At 56.3% G+C, this 23,295-nt stretch overlaps 2 protein-coding genes across 7 annotated transcripts in view; both read right to left on the reverse strand.

The window, feature by feature from the left end:
- Positions 1 to 3,032, reverse strand: part of GATAD2B (GATA zinc finger domain containing 2B) — an 83,701-nt gene extending 80,669 nt beyond the window's left edge. For both annotated transcript variants that reach the window (XM_060090571.1, XM_060090570.1), the window contains exon 1: positions 2,816 to 3,032. The gene's annotated coding sequence lies outside the window, so the exon portion shown is untranslated. The remainder of the gene's footprint in view (positions 1 to 2,815) is intronic.
- A 4,247-nt stretch (positions 3,033 to 7,279) lies between these two features.
- On the reverse strand, positions 7,280 to 22,276 carry DENND4B (DENN domain containing 4B). 5 transcript variants are annotated; one of them, XM_060090576.1, is made up of 28 exons: positions 21,959 to 22,276; positions 19,774 to 20,113; positions 18,917 to 19,169; positions 18,595 to 18,664; positions 18,226 to 18,395; positions 17,909 to 18,153; positions 17,393 to 17,459; positions 17,238 to 17,296; positions 16,926 to 17,070; positions 16,475 to 16,650; positions 16,216 to 16,316; positions 15,222 to 15,437; positions 14,535 to 14,680; positions 14,095 to 14,234; positions 13,876 to 14,002; positions 13,249 to 13,455; positions 12,776 to 12,904; positions 11,780 to 11,948; positions 11,377 to 11,544; positions 10,725 to 11,116; positions 10,442 to 10,564; positions 10,072 to 10,241; positions 9,849 to 9,990; positions 9,388 to 9,624; positions 8,733 to 8,850; positions 8,476 to 8,641; positions 8,323 to 8,387; positions 7,280 to 8,222 (listed from the first exon to the last, which is right to left on the reverse strand). In XM_060090576.1, exons 2-28 carry the CDS (start codon positions 20,088 to 20,090, stop codon positions 8,077 to 8,079), a joined length of 4,464 nt encoding a protein of 1,487 aa, XP_059946559.1. In that variant the 5' UTR covers positions 20,091 to 20,113; positions 21,959 to 22,276; the 3' UTR covers positions 7,280 to 8,076. The 5 variants fall into 5 exon arrangements, with proteins under 5 accessions (XP_059946559.1, XP_059946556.1, XP_059946555.1 ...); XM_060090573.1 differs by lacking the exon at positions 21,959 to 22,276 and adding an exon at positions 21,494 to 21,847 and having other exon boundaries at positions 10,728 to 11,116; XM_060090572.1 differs by lacking the exon at positions 21,959 to 22,276 and adding an exon at positions 21,494 to 21,847.
- Between the last annotated feature and the right edge of the window lie 1,019 nt (positions 22,277 to 23,295).

Below are 23,295 nucleotides of genomic sequence, written 5' to 3' on the forward strand. Positions count from 1 at the left end.
GTCTGCGCTCTAGAGCCCATGAGCCACAGCTACTGAAGCCCACGTACCTAGAGCCTGTGCTCCGCAACAAGAGAAGCCACCGCAATGAGAAGCCTGTGCACTGCAACGAAGAGTAGCCCAGGCTCTCTGCAACTAGAGAAAGCCTGGGCACAGCAACTAAAACTCAACACAGCCAAAAATAAATAAATTAAATTAAATTAAAACAACAACAGGCCTAGTTTACATACAACATACTAGATAACTGCTTAATCCAGACGTCCCTGCAGAAGATTAGGATACTATTATTGACACACTGACTCTTCTTCCACACTGCTGTTCTCTAAACAAAACCCAACCTGGAGATCTGGCCAGGCCCAGCTTGCGGGGGGGGGGGGGGGGGGGAAGGTGGGGGCGGTGGGTGGTAAGGAGAGACATTAGTCCAAAAAAGGGGAGGCAGGCAGCACACAGACTTTTGAATGTACTTTAAGACTATGAAATTCAGAACAGAATTCTCACGTTTCCCTTCCCCACCACCCTACGGCCTTATGCTGAACACAGCAGTAAAAGTTACTGCCATAACTTGCATCTGAAGTGCTGATCAGGGAACCTGGTTAACGTTGTTCCTAGACAAGTATTTGAATGTAGCCTCTGTTCAGACCCTACTGGGACTGCCTCTAAACAGGAAGTTAACAGACATCACACATAGGCAGGGAAGGCAAACCACAGTGTCATAAAGATGGATTCTGCTGTCTGCTACTCATCACTCTCACCTCATCAAAAGTGTTCTCAAGTCAGGAATAGGCAGGACAAAAGTCCATAAGCCTCACCTCTTCTCAAACTGGGTCGCTCAGCCTAAAGGTCCAGCCTTCTGATTCCTGCTAATTAATACTTATCTACTTCATTCCTTACCATGATGACTACCACTGCCACTAGACTAAAAAACTATATTCCTCTTAAAACGGAACACAGTACCACCAAATCAGTACTCCCATTAACTCGTTACTTATACGGCCCATCTGCTTAAAAAGCCCAAGGAAAGACTATTCTTGACCCAGCCCATTCCAACACAGAGACTGAATATCAGTCACAAAAAAGCAGCACCATTTCCAACAGGTGTGGGCCTTCCCTCAAAATATACTGAGCCTGTCCATAGCACCACCTTTACCAGCTCCAGCAGTAGCCTCTTTCCCAACCAAGCACCAACAGAAATGTCACTCCAAGACAATACTCTACCGAGACTGCTCCAACACCAAAAATATGAATCCAAATGGTTATCTCAAGGAAGAGTTTAAGTCAGTGTATCAAAGAAGGAGCAGTAAAGTTAGCACTAAACTCCCAAATAGGATAATCTCCAACATACAGACAACAACATATAGACAGCCCGCTGCTGCAAGAAAACAATCAGAAGTCATCTGTACTGGGACAGGGACTGGATGGCTGGAGAACACAGGTGAGAGAGAGACTTCTTTTCACTTTGTATCACATGCATGCGCTGTCTTTTTTAAAAATAATTTTGAGAGAAAAATGTTTTAAAGACTCAAAAGCATCAGCTCTTCTCCCAACACAGATCTGTTAAACGGGCTTTTACTCCAGCTGCTGCAAGTTCAAATCTCTCTTTCAGTCTGGCCTGAAAGCACTGCTCTTTTCCTTTGCTGAAACACACTACGTTAAGCATCTCCCTGCTCTCTTCACACGCACACAAAAGCCCTCTAAATAATCATTTATCAGAAATGAGAAAACTGGTTCTCGGAAGGCTACCTGATTCTCCAGATGACAGCAGCAGAAAAGGCTGATAGCTAGTTCAGTTAGCATCCACATGCCACCCACCAACCATCAATGCCTCCATCTCCACTTCAGTGCCAGCCCTATGAACTAACACCTTGTGTGCGGAGGGAAGCTGATGCTAGGGAAGAATCCAAAGAGGCTACCATGCCTTTATGAAGGGGGAAAGGGCCTGGGCCGGCGAATGGCACCGAAAGCTCTGCACTCATAGGAGTGGCTAGCTCCTTAGAGCAGGGAGGCAAAAAGTACTCTAAGTCCGGATTTGGTTTAGGAAAAGGTAAGTTCTAGTTCCATCGACCCTCAGGCACTGAACTGGGATACAGGTCCAGTGGGTCCCAGAAGCCCAGCTGAAGAAAGCGGTAGTTTAGTCCCTACAGAACACAAGTACCCACACAGGCTTAGACAAATTCCCTTCTAAGGGAGGACGAGGGAACGGTGGACGATGAAATAAAGGAGTAAGGTTCTGCGCTCCAGATTCCTTCGCCTAAGAAAGGTAATCATCCCGTGCTTCCTTCACCCTTAAGGATCCCCCATTTGTCCCAACCGCCAGCAAACACAAGACTGAGAGCAGGGAGCGGCCCCCGCACCCTGAGGGCACCACTGGGGGTGGAGAGAGTTAAGGGGGGGCGCGCTAGAGAGGAAGGAGGGGAGCATGGCGGGCCTGAGGCAGTGAGTGAAAACGGGGAAGGCGGGGGAAACGGGGCGCGAGGGAGGGGAGAAAGAGTAAAAGGAGAAGAAATGAAGGGACACGAGCTGGGGGCGCGCGAGGCCGAAGTGAAAGACCGGGGCGCGCGCGCGGAGCGGGGGGAGGGGATGAGGTGAAGGGGGAGCGCGAGGCGGGGGCGCGCGGTGCCGGGGTGGGGGGAGGGGGGACGCAAGGCGGGGGCGCGCGGGCGGGCGTCGGCTCGCGGGCGCTTCCCCTCCCCCCGCCCCTCCACCTTTCCCTTCCCCCACCTCCGCCACCACCGCCTCCTCCCAGACTCCCTCCCTTCCTCGCTCCTCACCGCCCCCGGGCGGGCGGGCGGCCAGGCTGGCCTAGGCCAAAGCTCCTCACCTGGCGGTGGCGGTGTAACTCCCGGCTAGCTCGCCTCCCCAGGCGGCGGCGGCGGCGTCGAAAAAGGAAGAGGCGACGGCACAGTAGGTTCCGGACCCCGCTGACGGGACCGGGGGCGGGGGTGGGAGAGGGGGGCGGGCCGGACCCGGGCGGGCGGGCGGAGCAGACACTGCGGTACAGACGGGGGCAGCGGCGGCGGCGGCGGCTGCACCGGCGGCGGCGGCACCACACAAACAAGGACGCTGATTGGGCAGCTGCCAAGCGCCTCGACTCCGCCTTCCCCACACGCCACGACGCCCATTGGGCGACCTGAGCCGGCCTCCCCGCCCTCCTCTTCTCGGCCATACCAATAGGAGACGGGATGCCGGGGCTACACCCCACCCTTGAAGAGTGAGTGGCTGGAGAAGTGATGATTGGCGTACTTAAGACCCAATCGTAAACGGAGGAGGGGGATGGTCTAGCGGGGGCGCGTTAATGGGTACCTCGGCCAGTCCCAGCACATCCGGGTCTTCAGCAGCCCATTAAGTGTCGGGGGTCAAAAAATCGCTTCAGGCTGCAACTTTACCTTAGAGACGTTTTGGTCCCCAGGCAGCCGCCGTACCCCAGTATATCCCAAAATCGGGATTCCCCTTTGGCCTGTTCTCATTCTTCCAATTCTAAAGATGGAGACTGGCGAACGGCGCTGGGCTCTGTGTTGGGTGGTGTTTCATCCCGACAGAATCCAGAAATTTCACGATAGAAGTAGCTTGAGGCGCTCGGGCCTTGCAGTCTGTTTGGGGCGTGGCCTGTCTCCGTCTGCCAAAGGCCTTGAGCTTCCTGGTCTTCATTGTATCTCAGCATGGTCCTGTCGTGACTGAACCACGACAGGAGAAAAAAAGGCAGCTAGCCAAATTGCTGAGAAATTACTTCGTGCAGAGCCCTCGCAGCTGCTCTCGGGATCTCTTGGTCTTGTCAGGTTCACAGTGAGGGAAACAGCCTCCCACTCCACCGACTCCACCTAACTCAAGGCCCAGCTCCTGCTAGCCTCCCTACTTCCCCAAAGCAGCTAGGCCCACCTAAACTCTCAGCGTTTCTCGAGCACTTACCACAAGTATTGTTCTTGAGCATCTGAGGATAGGGACCAAGTATCAGAGTCAGTGTGTTGAAGGAATAATAATAGCTAACGTTTTGGGAAAAGAGACTGAGGCACTGTGCTGTATATGCATCCTTTTTTATTCTTTTAAGAGCTATGCGTGGGTTATTTTATTTATTCCTCATAACTCTGTGGGGTAGATGCTGTTATCCCCATTTTACAGATGAGGAAAATGAGGTACAGACCAAATGACTTGCCCAAAGTTACACATGGTAAGTGGCAGAGCTGAAATTTGAATCCAGGTAGATCAAGAAACAGGTTCAGAGAGGCTAAGGAACTTGAAAAGGTCAGACAGCTAATTAGTGACTAAGCAGTGGTTTGAACCCAGAAATAACTGGTTCCAGAAGCACTAGAATGTGTTTTTCGAATCATTTAGAAGTCATGCTGTGCAATAGAAATGAAACTAATGAAGGACTTGTCCACAAAAATACAGGTGGGCCCCCGAACACACACACGTGCAGAGGCATGCCCCAATTCTAAAGTGGGTAAAACACCTTCTCTTTCCAAGAACATGGTCTCTGGAGTCCAACTGTCTGGGTTTGGATCTCTTACCAGTTGTGTGATTTGGGTGCAAGTTACTTAACCTCTAGTTTCTATGCCCTACTTTCCCTATCTTTAAAATGGGAATGCTTGATGAGTACCTAGTTCATAGGGTAATGGTGAGGATTATAAAATATACATTTTAAATGTTCAGAGGGGTACTTCCCTGGTGGCACAGGGTAAGACTCCACGCTCCCAATGCAGGGGGCCTGGGTTCGATCCCTGGTCGGGGAACTACATCCCACGTGCATGCTGCAACTAAGAGTTTGCATGCCACAACTAAGGAGCCCACGAGTCGCAACTAAGGAGCCCATGTGCTGCAACTAAGGAGCCCGCCTGCTGCAACTAAGACCTGGTGCAAACAAATAAATAAATAAATATTTTTTTTAAAAAAAGCTCAGGATAGTGCTAAGCCCATAGTAAGTACTCAGTAAACATAATATTAACTATTACGAGAATTTTCCTCACTTTTCCAACAATTTCACCCTCTTAGTTCAAAATTCAGCTTCGATTGGTATTCTACCTGTAGTACCTTATACCACACTGAAAATTATGTCATTTTAATTCCTTCACTGGCTCGGTTATTTCACACACGATACAAGACCTATTATGTGACTAGATACTCTTCTATGTGCTGGGGATATACAGTAAATGGGACAAAGTCACTGCCCTCATGGAAGGTACAGCCCTCTTTCCCTAACCTGCTGCTTTGTCCATTATCAGTCTAGTGCACTCTCTACTGTCTGAAGGGCCATTCTTCAAGGGCTGCAAGGATATGAGAAACACAGTGGTGGAAGATACCAGCCTGAGGAAGATACTAGTGACGCCTGAGAAAATGCCTTTCAGCAAAATTAAAATCAGGCCGTGGAGGGGAACTTTCAATCTGGAGTGATCAAGCTCCAAGACAGACAGGTAAGCAAGGCCACTGGTGTAGTGGACATGACTTTGCCCTGTGCAGGCTCTGTTTGTTCATTTTCTTTTTTTTTTTTTTTTTTTGCGGTATGCGGGCCTCTCACTGTTGTGGCCTCCCCCGTTGCGGAGCACAGGCTCCGGACGCGCAGGCTCCGGACGCGCAGGCTCAGCGGCCATGGCTCACGGGCCCAGCCGCTCCGCGGCATATGGGATCCTCCCAGACCGGGGCACGAACCCGTATCCCCTGCATCGGCAGGCGGACTCTCAACCACTTGCGCCACCAGGGAGGCCCTGTTCATTTTCTTTTTGTGGCTAACATTTATTGAGTGTGTTTAGCACTTTATGTAGATTATATAATTAATCTTTGAACAACCTCCCCAATTTGCAGATGAGGAAAAACTGAGGCACAGCAGTTAAGTAACTTGTCTGATGTAATAAAATTAGTAAGTGCCAGAGACAAGATTTAACTAAAATTTGTCATACTCGAACCTACACACTCTAAAGTCAGGGAAGAGAAATGCGGCCAGGTAATTTGAACTTATCCTGCCCCTCATACAGCTCCCTAAGCCACAGGACAGAGATGTCAGATGCTGTGGTGAGTACTTTGCTATTGGAATCCCCAGATGCTCTCGCGGTTAAAGAATTCTGTAGTTCCACCCATCTGACTATAGGCCTGTTGAAAACTGAGAAGCATAAGCTGGGAGGCAGAGTCATCATTATCATTTGTGAAGCAAGGGGCCCTCTAGACCAGGAAGACTGTATGCTCTATTAAGGTAGGGACTGAGCCCCAAAATTCTTTCTATAATTCCAGACGGTTCAGTGCACAGCTGGGCATGCTACACTCAACAGAAACTTATGTTTTCAGGAAGGAAGTCACTCAACTTTGCAGAAGGTTGTTGGGGATGATACAGGGAAAGTTTGATTCTAGGGAGTGAGGTCTGATCAGAACCTGGGGTGACATGAGGGTTCCCCTCTGAAGAAGGCATCTCCTAGTCCCTGGCAAAAACAGATGGCATTTCCTAAGCCCCTCCTTTGCAGCTCCTTTAGGACACTGCTCAAGTTAGGATGGGGACGCATCCTCTGGCTTGCAGGTCCCAGAATTCAGAAGTAGTATGGCTCTCCTCGTCCACCGATATCCACCCCCAGGAATTTGCGCTAGAGGCTCATGTCAGTTATTTCCTCCATTGACACTCCTGCCCTCCTTCCCCAAGATATTTCTGTTTTGTTGACTAATTCCCTTTGGTAATTGATTTTGCAGCTCTGTTAGGAGTGTTTCCTGTGTTTATTTCATTATATAGGAAAGAAAGGGAGAACTCCGAGTGGACCAAAAGGATTAGAAAAATGATGCCTGGATGCCTGATGCCCACACGCAGTGAGCCCCTTAATCCTTGCCCCTGTCTTCCTGGTGCTGTCCCCAGGCTGAGACCCTGGTTGGAAGAGTACTGCCTTCAACTAGAGCAACTAAGGAGGCCTAGAATGAGTTCCAGGGCTCCCAGGATGCGTGAGAGCTGCCCTGTGGAGGTACTGGAGAAGTTGGGAGGGGGAAGCTGTGGGGAGAGGAAAGAAGGCAGAGATGAGCTCAGGGCCCCCAGAGAATGGAGTCTTTGTGTGGGGTACAGATGAGGGACAAGGGGGTGATTGTGTGGGAGGGCCGGAAGTACCACACAGACTGGCACCACCATAGCCAGCACCGGATTCACCCCTCTCCTGCTCCAAGAACTCCCTGTGCCCCAAGGGACCAGTACCAGACCTGGTCAGGGAAAGCAGTGTGTGCCTGAAGGCAGCAAGGGATGAAAAGGTGGAAAGGAGGATGTGCAGCCAGGAGAAAAAGTGAGGTATCCCCCACCATTATCCCAGACTCAGAGAACAGGAGGCGGAAGAAAAAAGACAGAAGCAGCTTTTACTATATTACATCCAACAAAACTTCGCAAGGAACAATCCTTATTGCACAGTCAGGGCCCTGGGTGGGTGAAGCATTCCCCAAGGTGGAGTGGACAGGAAGGATCAGGACTAGAGGGGCACCGATTTTTCCTAAGGGGACCCTGGGACTCCTCTAGCTCCCACCTCCTAACTTTCAAGGAGCTACAAACCACTGGACCATGTGGCCCCATTCCCCTTCTCTTTCTCACTGTCCATAAGAACCTCATAAGCAAGGGGGCTGTGGCTCCAGAATAAATAACTTAAAATAAAATACAAACACTAAGGTAGAAAGGCATGGAGAGCCTTGGGCTCCTTCGGCAATTCTAGGGAAGAGGGACCATCATTGGTGGGGAATGACATCCCTCCCTCCCATTCAGGGCAAAGGCTCAGTAGCTCTGTATCTTTCTAGTTGTTTTTTAAAACAAAAACTTCTAACATGACCAGGGCAGTGCAGATCTGTGGGTACCCTGGAGAGGAGCTCCTGGTATAGGATGAGGCAGAGCAGAGACGTGCCAGCTCCCCCCAGGCCTCCTCCAACATCAACATGAGCACAGAGGGCAGGCTGGAGACAGGGGAATGGTGACTTTCGGGAACAGTGGGTCCCTCTTCCCACTGCCCCCATTCAGAGCCTACGGCTCGGCATACTTCCCAGCCTATTCCCAACTCCTCTATGAAAGCAACAGGGAAGCAGGTTATCTCTAGAATCCATTCTCCCTCACCTCCTCAGCCCAGGCTGGAGAAGGAAGCTTAAGGGTCCCTAGCATTCCAGAGGTGCTCCAAAATATTTTCGGCAGTCAATGGCCTTCGGGGTGGGCATCTGTGCCCGCCGCCGCCTCAGTTCCTCCTTGCCCATGCTGCTGGCCAGCTTGTTAAAGGCGGACTTGTACTTCTTGTCGAAGGCCACTAGGAAGGAGGGTGGAGGTAGGTCAGTATATTAGAATTCCAAGCTTCCACACCTGGCCCCAGATCCCTAAACTCCTCAGCCCCCTGCCTGCTCCCTCACCTATGTCCACGTGGTCCTTGCCCAGAGCAGCCAATGTCAGGAATAAGATCTCACGGTAGATGCCCCTGGAGTGGAGGCAAAAGAGTGTAAGTGAGATAAAGGGGGTATGGAGCCCGGGACCCACCAGGGACCTCTCAGATAGGAACACGATACCTCTGTAGGTGCAGGCCAGTGGGAGGGGGCCCTAAAGTTTCCAGCAGGAGCCCTATTGCCTTGTGCACCTCATTGAGACCGACGTGGCGCAGCACGGACTCCAGCAATGCTAGACTAAGGGATGCAGGTACTAGGCCTGGCCATACCACCCGCTGGGGGATCTGGCCTGGGTGAAAAAAAAGAAGGTAGCCAGGATTATTGAGCCCTCTAAGTCTGGAAGCTTCCCCTTCCCATCCTAGGCCAAATACCAGACTTACTGTGGACCCTCCAGAGCACATAGAGAGGTGGGCAGCTATTGGGGTCAGGGGTCAGGACATCCCACAGCAGCCGCACCTGCACAGATGCTGGATCAGGCATTATCCAAGGAGATGGGGCCTGCAGGGAGCCAAGATAAAGGAGAGAGGCTCATGGGGTGGGAGGCAGGGGACAGGAAATGAACAGGCATTATTCCAAGAGACAGGAACATTACAGGACATAGCCAAAGAGAAGAGAGAAAGGAACTCTTGTTCCCCGTGGGAATGCAAGCTCTATGAGAGCAAGGACTCTGTTTTGTAACCTGCTACATCCCTAGTGCCTAAAACCCTGCCTGGAACCTAAAAGGTGCTCAATAAGTACTGGTGCAGTGAATAGAGCAATAAATAGATGAACATTAACAAATTATTGTCTGGGTACCAGGCACTACACTAGGTGCCTTAACAACAGCCCTTGGTCGGGGGGTGGGGGGGCGGTGCGGCGCTTATGCCATTTTACAGATGAGAAGTTGTAGCTCAGAGTAGTGAAGTGAAAGGGCCGGGAGTCAAACCAGGTACAACCAACTCCAAAGCCTGTGCTCTTTCTATAGCACTGAAGACACAGAGGACTGAGAAACAGAGCTGGGAGATGAGGAAGCAGGGACCGTATCAGGGAACTGACCTGGGGAGGTGGGGGCCCATCACAGGAGGCCAGCACCAGGCATGGCAGAATACTGGGCAGGCGTAGCCGCTGGAAATACCACAGAAGGTTCCAGAAGATGATGGGGTGAGCAGCAGGCAGCTCAGGCAACGCCAGCACCTCACTGCCCTCGTTCTCTACCAGCGACTCCAGTTCCTTACGCAGCACCAGGGGGCTCAGATATGCCCATGCCCCACTCTCAACACGCCGGGAGGTACCCTGTCAGGCACAAAGCGGGAGGGCAGTGGAGGGCATGTACCACGGCCCCATCCTCAGAGCCACAATCCCCACTGGGCCACCATGTCCAACAGCTTCTGGGACGTCCCTTGCCCTCAATGCCTACCTCCCCCCAGCACCACTGGGGCCACCCACAGGGCAACACACACACACACACACACACACACACACACACACAGCTCGTGCCCGTTTGGCCCAGCCCTTACCCCCACATGTCCGTTGCAGAGCTGGGGCTCATCCAGGGCAAGGCAGAGCCTGCGGTCACTGAGCACAGGGCCTGGACCCCCAGGGACAGGAGCATCTTTGCTGCCACTGGCACCAGCAGAGGCAGGCTTGGGGCTGGGGGCACTGCAGCGAGATAGCAGGAGGGTCAGCCCTCGGATCTCCACCTCCCTGCCCCACCCACAGCACTCGCCCTGCTTTGGGCACCTTGGTCGGGAATCAAAGGTCTGGACACTGAGCAGGGGCACAAAGGGGCAGGTGCAGAAGGGACAGGTTGTGTTGAGGTTGGAGTCGTCAGGTGCCCAGCCAGCCATGATCTCCTCATCATACACCAGGGAATCACAGGCGCGGCACAAGGAGCAGCTAGACAGCAGGATCTGCAGGCAAGGAGACCCCGGGAAGCAGGCCCCTTTTGGCCTCTAGGCTCAGGAGCCCGTGCTCCTTCCCCAGCCCCTCTCATCTTCACATCCCAGCCCAGGCTCCTCCCACCTCCTCCCAACCCCTGCCTTTGACAGAGTGAATGGGTGTGGTGTATGTGTGTGTTCAAGCACATCTGCGTGGGAGGGGTTATCCTCACTTCCAGGGAAGGTGGCTGGAAGGATCCAGGGGTGTCACTGAGGCGCTCTGAGGAATGGCGAACGCTCACGCTGCTGAGAGAAGATTCTGAGAGGTCCCACTCACTGCCCAGAGAGGCTGAGCTCTGCCATTACATGAGAAAGCATAGTTAGCCACAGCCATGCTCCTCTTCACCCAGGATGCTGGCTTCAGCCACCCGTCGAGGCCCTCTCTGGGCACTCCTGGTTAGCAGCTCCTCCCCAGGCCTCCTGGTACTAAAGTGTCTGGACCCTCCCCTCACTGGCTACCTCGGATGCCGTGGATCCAGGGCGCTCCCGGGGGCGCAGAAGGCTGTCCATGGGGCTGCGGCGGGCTGGGGGAGGCAGGTCAGGGGGCAGCTCAGGTGGGGGAACATGAGAGGCAGGGGAGCGGCGGGAAGGAGTGAGCAGATGTTGGAGGCGGGCACCCAGCCCTCTTCGGGGGGTGCTGGCCTCATCCTGACGCCAGCCAGCCTTGGGCACCCGCCCACTTGGCCCTTGCAGGGTTTCAGTGGACTGGGTACTCAGGGCTGAGCCTGCGTCCCCTGGGCTGCCTCCAGGTGCCGGCTCCTCCCCGGTCAGGCTCAGGTCTGAGAGGCTTCCATCGTGCCAGGGCACAGGTGATCCCCGGGGTTCCAGTATCCCCAAGGCCTCTATCACTACAGGGCAGAAAAGAATCAGGGAAGATGGAGGCCAGCCCCTCCCCCAGGAACTGAGTAAGCACAATTCCTGGTTGTACAGACTCTGGCACCACAGCCCCCACCCTAGTGACAGTCCAGGCAAGATTCCCTCAGCGCCTACAGTGCCCACCACAAAGCACCACCCGTCCATCCTGGCTCTGGCCTTCCCCTCTTTCACGGGCAAGTGGTCAGGGAAGCTGACGGGGCTGAGGGTTGGGGTGTGGGACAAGGGCACTCACTGTGGGCCACGCCAGCCTCCACAGTGGGCTGTGCCCCTCGGGCACTTCCCAGGCTGCCACTCTTCACCAGGCGCCCCGTAGGCGAGGCAGGGTCCCTCAGGCTTCGCCCAGCCCAGGTAGTCTGGCGCTGAAGGGGGCGGGTAGGGGAGGGGCGCTGCAGATAGGGCTCTGTAAAAGACAGAGAGGGGGTTGAAAGGCAGCCAGCTAGAAACCCAGCCCCCAGTTCCAAAACAGAACTCCTTGCGTGGACCTGGATTTACAGGGCTCCTCCCAGGCAGAACTCCATCTGTTTTGTTACCAGCCAAGTATAGTTGATCCACTCTGAGAACAGCCAGTGCCAGCCACTACACCAGCCCCAGCTCTCCGTGCCTATCCCCCTGCCCGTGTCACCAGCCCTACCCACCTGTCTGGGAGCCGCCTGCCTCCTCCTCCTGCTTCTGACGCTGCCACCGCTGCCGCCGTGCTCTCAAGGGCTGGCGGAACTGAGCAGCCCCCAGGACCACGTTCCGGAGCTTGGCCCAGCGCAGGCGCCCACCCGGTGTACCAGACGGCCACTTGCTTTCCAGCACGGCCTGCCAAGCACAGTGCCCATGAAGATGGCCTACTTCCATACCCTGGCCTCAGCCTGACGCCAACTGCCTGACCTGGGGCCCCAGGGACCACCTTCTCCTCCAGACATACTGCCTAGGACTGTCCTGCCAATGGCTCAGCCAGGAACAAGAGCCCAGAAGAGACAGTTGGCAGCTGCTACCCTGAGGGGTTCTAGAGGAAGCCAGAAGCAGTGGAGACAACCTGGATCCAGACTCTGCTGTTTATAAACTATGGGCTTTGAAGAAATCGGTTCATTTTTTTGGTCATTAGTTTCCTCATCTAAAAAACAGGAAATATAGGTTAGTATCACGGTTGAGGGCCTGAATTCAGGAAACATCGGCATGCCTGTGTGCACCTCCTAACTCCCTAACTCACTCACTGTGGTACCTCGGACACGTCACTAAGCCCCTGCAACCTCATGGCCTCATCTGTAAGATGGGGACAATAATCATTCCACTTCATGGGGCTGTGGTCAAGGTAAAAGGACGTGATGTGGAAAACGTATTTGGAACAGTGCCTGGCACATTGGCTCCCACTATGAGCTATTGTCAGGAGGCGGCAGTACTCGCCCAACCTCCTTGTCAGGGGTGCTGTGGGTGAAGATCAAAGCAGCCAAGGACGGGAAAACCGTCTGTAGGTGCTAAGGCACTAGAGGAGCACAACGGGGGACAACGGTGACAGGACCTTGTTGGATTGTATGGGCCCGACCTCCAAGGACAGGGGAGAGCAGCAGGTGCCAGGGAGCAGCATCCTCCCCCCACACACACCCAGCACAGGCTTCCATCCCCCCCCACCCCAAATTAGGTACCTTGTTATAGTAGCCGTAGGTGATGGTGTTGGGCACGATGCCTGCCCGCCGCATGTCCAGCATGACCCGCACGGACAACACGGGCTGCCCATAGTGTGAGCAGAGCTGCATCAACACCCGGTAACACACCTGGGCCAGGAGACACGTAGGATGGGAGCGGACTCGCTCCCAACCCAAATCCTCAAGTCTCAGCGAGCACCCTTCTCCAGCCTCCCCAATTCTCACAGACTTCACGGGCCCCTGGCAGCTCCTGGGCTTGCCTCAGAGCCACCTACCCTTCCTGCTGACCCTGCCACCCTGCAGTCTCTACTGCTACACCCTGAACATGCTCGTTAATTCAGTGAATGTGATGGAGCACCTGCCCAGCTCTCAACTTGTGTCCGTGCTCCCCATCTGCTTTCCACGGTCACCAAGTTTCCCTCTCACAGTCCCCATGACTGCACAAGCCCCTGGGACCGGGCGCGGGTGCCCACCTCGTCGGGCAGCACCACCTTGCGGCTCTCCATCTGGCGCAGCACCTGGTAAGCCGTTTGCAGTGCCCGCACCCTGGAGGGCGCCGACCGCACATAGGCAGGCAGACACAGGAACCACAGCCCATAGCAGTGGCCCAGCAGGCACTGGGCCCAGAGCTCAGGCACAGCTGCTGACTTCTGCGCCATCCGCTGCGCGATCTTCATCTCCTACAGAGGGCAGAGGACACACCTGGGTGAGTACAATGCCAGGGCAGGGCAGATCTTAAAATAGTGTAGGAGAAGCAGCACCCTCCCTGAGGAAGGGTCTGTGCACTGACGAGGCGGGAGAGATGCTGCACACACAGCCCAGGATCCCCAAGCAGAGATGCCTAGCTTGAGCTTGGGCAGGTGCCCTGGAAGAGGCAGCAAGCCCCTGGTTTCCCAGAGTGCTCAGAAAATGAAGATGAGGATGATGACAGTGGTAATAATAGCTAACATTTCATGTGCCTTTTATGTGCCAGACATAACTGAAACCTTCCAACGACCTTACGGGGTAAATACTATTATACCCATTTTACAGATGAAGAAACTGAAGCAGCAGCCCTTGGCCTGAGCCAGATGCCTCTGGGGGGCCCACCTGCGGGTTACCTGTTTGGTACGGCGAGGGGCAGGACTGCTGGGGGCACTACGGGATGGACCTGGCACAGGCAGAGCCCCGGGTTGCTCTTGAGGAGACTCAAACAGCTCAGCCCGTAGTTCGGGGAACCCATCGTAGCTGGAGGGGCAGAGAGAGGCAACATCAGGAGCAGTCGGCACTAAGTCAGCCTGTGGGGCCTCACAACAAGTGAGGGGACAAGAGGCTCTCACCAGTACTGGGGGGTAGATTCACCGCCCTCTGGCACCGGCGGCTCCTCGGGAGGTGTGATAAAGACAGTGAGCTCACTTCCCGACAGCTCCTCCAGCTCCACCAAGGGTGTTGGCTCCGGCTTCTCCTGCTCTGGGTGGACCTGGAGCAGGATGGTAAGAGAATGAGCATCTCGCAGGAAAGCACAGCCACAGGGAAGGAGGTAGTGGGTCAAGATTCCACCAAGGCCCTGGAGACAGAGCTGGGGGATGGAGTGAGGAATGGGAAGACGGTATGTCTATGAGGCCGGTCACGTATGCTGCCTAGGCTGTGCCCTGTATAACTCCAGGGGCACCATCCCTGCCACAGATGAGATGTAGAGTGTTTATACCTGGGATAACAGAGACTGCCAAGAGGAGAGCAGAGGGCAAAGGGCATGAGGAGAAGGGATAATGCTCAATACCTTGTCAACACAAGAGTCAAAGAATTCCAGGGCAGCATGCCGAGCAGAGCCAAAAGAACATTCCTCAATGAACTGCGAGAACATCTGTGTGTGCAGCAGCTGGGAGTACAGCTTGTGGCTGGAGCGTTCCCGGGATTTGAGGAAGCCTGACGAATGAGAATGGGGCAGAGAGGAAGGTTACCAGGGGTCCCTACCACAGGCACCCACTTCCGAACCCTTTCCTTGGCTCCCTGCCAACTTGGCGTCCAAGGCCATCAAAGCCATCCCCTCTTTGGCCCCTCTGGCACCACTACACCACACGCCAAGCCGAGCGGCTCAGCTACCCCAGCACCACAGTCCCATGGAATCCCTCCCTTTTATCTGTTGGCCCCTAGGACCTCAGACTGGGGAGTCTCCAAGGGAAGAGAGTTTCGCCCACGGGGGCGGCTCACCCCAGGCGTCACTGTGTCCCCACCAAGCCCAGGGCTTCCCAGAGGGCAGGGCCACAGCTGGTTCATCTTTGTACCCTTATCCCCTCTCCAAGCCCAGAAGAGCATACAGCTCAAAGCTGGTGCCCACAAAAACGTGTCCTGAGTGAAGGAACAAGAAACTGTGTGATTCCCCGTCCCCTCGGGCTTCCCCATGGAGCCCAGCCCCTGGCCACCCCTCCCGTGACCCCCTCCCCAAGCAGAGACAGGCCCCCTTTACCCTGCAGGAAGAAGAGGTTGTCGACATCACGAGACCCCTCAGAGGGGGCCTGGGTGAGCGGGCGCAGGAAGTCCCGGTAGCCCTTGAGCAGGCAGGCCATGAAGCGGAGGAAGGCTCCCTGCACCTCGCGCTCCAGCCGGGCCCGGCGGCCGCACACTGCCTCATAGTCTGTCAGCAGGAATTCCAGGGAGGCCTCCTCCTCGGGTCTAGTATATGCTGGGGACCAGGGCAGCCTGAGAATCAGGGCCAGCACCCGTAGGGCTTGCCTCAGCCCTGCTCTTCACACAGAAGTCACTGTTGCTACCCCACCACCGGCAGGTCCTAACAGACCTGGTACCAATAGTAACTAAAAAGTTACCTTCAGGGACTTCCCTGGTGGCGCAGTGGTTAAGAATCCGCCTGCCAATGCAGGGGACACGGGTTCGAGCCCTGGTCCAGGGAGATCCCACGTGCCGCGGAGCAACTAAGCCTGTGCGCCACAACTACTGAGCCTGCGCTCTAGAGCCCACGAGCCACAACTACTGAGCCCGTGCGCCACAACTACTGAAGCCCACGTGCCTAGAGCCCGTGCTCCTCAACAAGAGAAGCCACCGCAACGAGAAGCCTGCGCACCGCAACAAAGAGTAGCCCCCGCTCGCCGCAACTAGAAAAAAGCCCGCACGCAGCAATGAAGACCCGATGCAGCCCAAAATAAATAAGTTAATTAATTAATTTTTTTAAAAAAAGAATTTACAAAAAAAAAAGTTACCTTCAGGTAACCGTTTCCGGCCTCCCCAATGACAAGCTCAACCTCCCTGACATATTCAGGAATATTAATGTGACATGCGCTTCCCTCTTGCTTAAACTGGAATTTGAATTCCTCTCACTTCCACCAAATGAAAGCCTAACTCCTCTAACCTCCTCAAGTAAGGTCAGCTCTCCACAGGCCTCCCCAAACTGGAGGCTTAAGGTCAATGACAGTTTCCAGCCTCCCACCCCCACCCACGCTCCTCACTCTGATCCAGCTGCTGGTACAGGTTTGTCAGTGTAGCCAGCAGAACCTTGTAGGGTCTGCGGGGCAGGATCCGAGGGGAGAGGGGCTTCTTCTCCTCAGTCCTGTGAGATAAACAGTAGGAAGAAAGGGTGATGGGGCTCCTCGCCAGCCTTCTCCACGTTTTGCCTGAGGCTCCTTTTGAGCAGGTACACTGCATACATACACCAGCCCTCTCCTGCCCCCACCTCGAAACCCCCTGGACAAGACCCAACCCTCTTACTGGAAGAGTGTGTTGGTATCAAGATCAACACAGATGACATCCGCAGGCGGGTCATGCAGATCGAAGTAACTGGAGTGGATACCCACGATGAAGGGCACAGGGGCGCTCAGCACGTCTGCCAGCACTAGCGGGCACAGCGGAATGTAGGGGCACTGCCAGTGCAGCGGGAAGATCATCTAAAGCATCAGGGAGTGAGGACCAGTGAGCAGGGCGTAGGGGCAGCAGGAGAGGGGGCCTTGGCCCTGGGGGGTGGTGCCTGTTGAGAGAAGCTGTGGGAGTTGGGCTCCAAAGAAGAGCTCCTGACGGAAGCTGTATGTCCTGTAGGTCGTGCCCAAGGGTAAAAGGCTGAGGAACCCTCCCCAAGAAAAGAAAAGTAAGGAGAATCTAGGTAGAGACCGGGGCATCAGAAGGAACACTCTAGGCAAGGCAGTCTGGGCACGGTAGCACTCACAGAGACGAGGGCCTCGCAGACGCTGGTGAGCAGGTCCGGCCGCAGTGAGTGGACTAGTAGTTTGTGCTCCGTGAGCACAGCCAGCAGCAGCGTGATAGCCACCTCAGGGCCCAGGCTCTGCAGCAGCTGCAGGAAGCTGGCACCACTGCGGGCAATGCCAAGGTGGGGGAAGAGTCAGCAGGAGGCCTTTCCCTAGTCACTGGGCACAGATACCACCTGGGCCCAGCCTGCATAGACCTCAACACCTGTGCCCACCTGCCTGGCACCTACCATGTCCTTGGTCATCAAAGCCCCCCCAACCTGGGCACATACCTGAGGGGCAGGGGTGAGGACACAGGCTGGCAGAGGAGCAGGTTGTCATAGGGAGACATCTGGGAGACAGAAGAGCCACAGGTCAGGATGGTGAAGACTAGCCCCTGGCAGTTCTCCTCCTCCCATCCAGCCCCAGCCTCAGCCTCAGCTCTCACCTGCACCAGGATGCGGGGTCTCTGTGGGGAAGGGAAGGGGACATTGTGAATGAAGTGGGAGATGTGCCTGGGGGAGAGAGGGGTCCAGTCAGAGGCAGACTCCCAGTCTACTCCATTCAGCCACATTTGCTCTTCTCCTTCACCTGTCCACAAAAGCCTTACTCCTCCCTGAGATCCACCTTGAGACTGGTGTCAGCCATTAGAGCCTCCATTATCTACAGCATTTATGCAAATCAGAAAAGAGATTCCCTCTGGGCCTGCACAGCCCCTGGCCAGGACTTAGCTAACAAGTGTAGCCTGGATTTCAGGCCCCACTCAGCCCCTCAGCCAGGGGCACTTTTGCAGTGGACCAACTCTCCAGCCACACACTACAGCCCCATCCCCACTGCTCTGCCCACCCAGGTCCCCACCCCCCCACCCCCACCCCCCACCGCTCCAGCCTAATCTCGTCCATCACTCCTGGCCCCCGAGATCCCCTCATAACCCTTCCCAGTGTCGGGGAAGTTTCGTGCTCACGCTTCCAGGGGCAGGCGGTGGGGGCCTGAGATGGAGTAGCGGTAGAGGAAGGTGAGGAAGGCGCGGAAGGCAGGGAAGGCAGGCCAGCGGGACAGCACAGCGATGGCACGGCGGCTGCGCACAGCTCGGCCCCCCAGTGCCCGGCCCCGCTCCACGGCGCTCAGCAGGCCCAGGGCCCGCGCTTGCCGCTCCGAGAGCCTGGTCCTCGGGAACGCCTCGTAGAACTGCAAGGCAGCACCGTACACCTGGCAGGGGCAGAGGGGCAGTCAGGTGGGCCCTGTGGAGCCTGGACCCCTGACCACACTCTGCACACCCACCTTATCACCAGCTGCACCCGTGAGCACAAAGGTGGAGAAGACGGGCACGGGGTACTTGGTCTGGGCAGGCCAGCACTCGATAGTGGCCCCCATGGGCAGGCAGAAGACGGGCACTGACTCGGGCAGCGGGAACGCCTCATTGTCCTCCTCTGGGTAGCGGCCCAGCAGCTCTGCACCCCCGGCAGAGTGGGGGTACCCAAAAGGAGTAGGGTCCATCAGACTCCAGGGGAAGGAAGCAGGGGATCCCAGAGAAGGGCCAAGCGGCAAAGGGGAAGTGAGTTCTGTGGACGCTGAAGGTACCAGCCAAGAGGCACCAGGGCAGAGGGACACAGAGGGTCAAGGGGTTGGAGAGACAGAGGGGCTACTCACCTGCCTCATACACCAGCGTGTTGGCCTTGGCCAGGCCCACCTTGTAGCACAGGTACACTGCTGGGCCCCACTGCCCCAGAAATGGCAAGAGACAAGCAGACACACAGCTAACAAAGGTTTCTGGGGTTCATTTTCTCCACCACCCCTACGTGGTCTTCGTCTTTATAACTCCCACTAATCCCAGTCCCCCAAGACGAGTCACGCCTCTGGGCCCCACCCTGCCGTTAGACGCCTTGGTCCTAGGATACCCTTTGTGCCCAGGGTCCACACCGTCACACAGAGATGGTGCAGGTCTCAGTTTCTGGCTCAGGGCCCTACTCACCATGCCAGGGTTGAGGTTGTGGGGCAATTGGCAGTAAGTATGAGGCGTGACCTCGCCCTTGCTGGGCAGCACCAGGCAGAGGTCAGTGATGCCCAGGGCATGCAACCCTGCCCCCTCTGCTGCCCGCCGGTAAGTGAGGTAGGTGCGGGGGTGCCCAGGGCCTGGAGGGGCCAGGTTGGCTGAGTGGCTGTAGGGTGTCGTAGCTAGCACTTGGAAGCCAGGCTTGAGACGTTCCTTCCCCTCATACAACACCCTTGGCACAGAGAACAGAGAGAGATGTCAAAAGTCCAATACAGAGGAGAAAGACCCCAGTCCTGCTAGGTCTGCCTACCTAGTCCTACCTACTCAGCCTCGTCAAACCCCAACACCAGGGCCCACTTCTTGCTGAACTCTGCCCTCCAAAATCCTGTGCCCCTCTTCTGCCCTTGGCTCTACTTTTGATCAGTAACAATTCCTCAAACCTTCCATGGTTCTCAAGCTCATTAATAAATACTAAGAATAAAAGCTACCATTTATTGACTCTCTGCTAAGTCCCTTATATGGATTATCTCATTTAATCTTCTCAACCACCCTATGAGGAGGTATTATTTCCCCCAATTTACAGATGAGGGAAAAGGCCCAGAGGGGCTCAATAACCTGCCTAAGGTCACATAGCTAGCAAGTAGCAGCACTAGTTTATGCACCCAAATCTGTGTGCGAACTAAGTACGCACAACTTCAGGCCCTTCTCCCTGGCCTCTAGCCCACTCTCTTCCCATTCCCATTGCACATCCCTCATCCCATACCCCTACCTCTCCCTGCCTCACCCCAGATCTCCTCCCAGCCTCCCTTGGTGCCAGCATGGGTAGGTGCACACACCCCAGCTCAACGAGGGGGGGCCTGTCACGCCCCCTCCGGTAGCAGATGACTGGTTGAGTTCCACCCAGGAGCCCAGCACTGAGTTCCAAGGGGTGGCCCCCGGCAGAAGCCTGGATGCATGTGTAGCCCTGGGGCACCTCCTCGCCCAGGGCCCTAGTGATGACTGCCACATCTGTGATGGGCTCAGCTGGCCGGGGAGGGCGAAGGGGCCCGCTGGGTTCAGGAACCCACGTTTCCTCAGGGATGGGTGTTCCGTTCCCTGCAAGCCCAGCTATCACGAAGTAATCCACCAGCCGGGGGGGCCGCTCCTCTGCCATGGCCCCCCCCTCACTCACTGCATCTGGAATGGCCAAGTGGGGGAGAGATGAAGCAAGGAAGGCTGGTGTTGCCATGGCAACCAGGGAGTCCCCCTCTTGCTTCCCTCCTCTTCCTAGTCCTTTCAAGGAAAAGCAGGATCAGTGGTCAGCCAATCCTAAACTCTCCCGCCTGTGACATCACCAGGCCCTCACAGCCCACCACAGCTCCTTAAAGAGACCAGGACCCTCCCTCTTGGTGGTACCAGCCCTCTTCCCAAAGAACCCAAACTCCACTCCACCGCACACAGCTAACCTGGGCTCTGACATCATAGTTTCTGTATCCCTTTTAAAGACCCCACCCCGCTTCACTCCCTAACATAACAGAGATCAGTCTTTTCTGTAATGGCCTGCAATGACATCATTCCTTCTGGCCATGACATCATGCCAACTTTACATTCTTTTTATGGGTTTCTGGCCAGCTAATATTCTTAAAGAGCCCACTTCTAGGTTTCTGTGAGGACTCCACAAAACCCAATCCTTAAGCGTCTTTTCACCAGGCTCAAGTGTCCTTTTTTCCTAACTTAGCTCCACTATCTGACAAAAAAACCCACTGCCCTCCAACCTCCAGGATCCTTAGGTATCCCCAGTTAAGTCCAAAGCAGCAGTGGGAGACAGTCCCAGCAATCCCCAAGCCCTCCTCCATGGAGCCCAGAGACAGAAACAGGCTCACAACGGGTCTTCAGTAACTCTTCTCACCTGCCTTCATGGCCCAACCCCAGGGAGTAGGAGCCCCAAGGGTCCCGGGGTGCCCCAGGGTGCAGAAGCTGGGAAAGAGCTTGGTGGGTGGCTTGCAGCTGAGGACCGAAGGCGTGGGGGCCGCTTCAGAGGGGAAGGGAGGTGACTTCCTGAAACAGCGGAGGGGAAGCTGCAGCTCAGCGGAAGCCAGCCTATGGGTGTGAGAGTGTGTGTGTGCGCGTGTGCTGGGGGGGGGGGTACCGTTGAAGGTGCCAACACAGCATCATTCCAAGTTGGAACCTTAGACTAAAGGACCCGGAGCAAGGCAGAGGAGGCTCAGACTGGATCCAGGATGTACAATCCTACCTAACCTCCCACCCTTGCCAAGAGAAGAGGGGGCAAAGGAATCTCAGTAGACAAGCTGGCTCTCCTTAACCTGGCCTCTGGCCACACACAATACACACACCAACTCCAGCTTAATTTAGTCTCCACATCTGCGAGGTGAGGCCAGGAGTTAGCGTCAGCCTCCTGATTTAGCTCTGGGACACAGCCCCATGCCTCGTCCCTTGCTGGCGAATGGGAGCCCTATGCCCTATGCCCAAGGCAGCAGCGGGAGCCATGAGGTTGAGACCAGCAGAAGAGCGAGTGGCCCCCATCGGCAGGACCTCCGCACCCGGGCCTCTCCTCACCGAGCCAGGGAAGAGTCCTGCAGAAGGCAGCCCTTTCTCCCTGGGGAACGCAAGGGGCAGGGGCGCCACTCCGGGTCGCAACGCCCACAAGCCGGGCGGCGGGAAGTTCGCGTTGGGGCAGAGGGCGCGCCGAGCGGGAGTAGGCTGAGGAAGGAGCAGGAGGGCAGAGAGGAGCGGGCGCGCAGGCGGCCGGAGACATGACGGCAGCAGCGCCGGCCGCCGCGTGACCCGAGCGGAGGGAGGGGTGCTCGAGCTCTAGGACCCGCGGGCGCAGGAGGGGTGCAGGGCGCCGGGGCACTGCTAGCTATCTCCGGGCTGCGCCCTCCCCTCCACTTTCACTTCCCCAGGAGAGAGGAACCGGAACCAGATGTGCAGCGCCGGAGAACAGCTGGGGGAGAGCCCCCGCCCCGCCGGCGCTCCCTCCCTTCCTACCCCGCCCCCCGCCCTGCCCGGTCCAGCCCCTACCTGCCTGCCCCTCGACGCCCCCGCCGGCCGGCCCGCGGGCGGGCGGCTCGGAAGGCGGGTTGGCGGGCCGGCGGGCGGCTCGGCTACCCGGCCCCGGACATGTCGCACCCGACTCGGGCGCCGCTCCCGCCGGGGTGACGAGTGAAGGAAGAAGAAGCGGCCGAGGGCGCCGGGGCGCGGGGCGCCGTGGAGGGAAATCCGGGCGATCCCAGCGTCCCCGCCGCGCTGCGCCACGCGGGGACTGTGCTGCCGCGCCGCTCGCTCGCGCCGCACGGCCCTTCCGGCTCCCGCTGCGCTGGGGGCCGGGTGCTCCTCCGCGCGCCCCGCTTTCTCTGCTCCCCCACCCCCCCTCCCCCCTCCCGGACCGCGGACGCCGCGGCTCCCCCCCACCCCCAACCTCCCGGGCCGGCGGCCGTGACCCTGGCAGCGCCTGCCCAGCGCCCGACCGCCTGCAGCGCGACCTCTGGCGGCTGGGAGGGCCCCTTGCACCCAGGCGGCTTCCCACCAACCAACCATTGCCGCAGGACCCTGACCCCTGAAGTCTGGGGCGCACTTCCGTCCCACCCTCGGTCCTACTCAGATGTGGCTTTCCTGCCTGGATGAAGGCCCTGAAAGCCTAGTTTGCGGAGACCAAGGTGGCTGCCCCTACTTCCAGGTGTAGGGCACACTGCATTCCCTTCCAGCCTAAGCCAGAAGCTCTCAGTTCTCTTTTCTGAAAATGACAACAGTTTTGGAAAGAGGAAGAGGAGAGGCCAGGACTGTAGAGTGTGGGAGAGCAGAAGAGGTGGGGGTAATGGAGAAGGGGCACAAACTACTCTTCTGTGCTGCATGGAGGAGAGAATAGAGGGCAGAAGCTCAGATGGTCAGAGGGCTAGCAACCCAAGCCAGAAAGAGGAAACCTCTTCAGAACAGGTTAGCGCTCAAGCATCTGAATGAATGAGTGGAGAAGAGTGGGGAGGGTGAAGTGAATTCATGCATTGTGAGGGGGCAGGAATGAGACCTAGGAGCATGGGGTCAGAGGCTGGCCAGGTATCACAGCTAACTTCCAGGTCCTCTGGGCTTAAAGGGCCATAAAGAAGAGGGAGCCAACCTGAGACCTACCTGGCGTCAGTAGTTTTTAAATCTTCTCTCCTTGGGAGCCTTAGCACTGAGGCCAGCTACCCCCAAGAAAACTGGTATCATTCTACCATAAAAATCCAGAGCCGAGAGCTCAGCCAGCAGTCACCTCTTGATCTCCTGACTCACTGCCAGGCCCTCAGGGTTGAGAAAGAGCAGTAACTTGTCTGGCCAGTCACAGCGCCTGTCCCGATGCTGCAGCAAGGCCCTGGACAGATGAG

Source organism: Mesoplodon densirostris, chromosome 2 (assembly GCF_025265405.1).
Source record: "Mesoplodon densirostris isolate mMesDen1 chromosome 2, mMesDen1 primary haplotype, whole genome shotgun sequence".
NCBI classification, from domain to species: domain Eukaryota; kingdom Metazoa; phylum Chordata; class Mammalia; order Artiodactyla; family Ziphiidae; genus Mesoplodon; species Mesoplodon densirostris.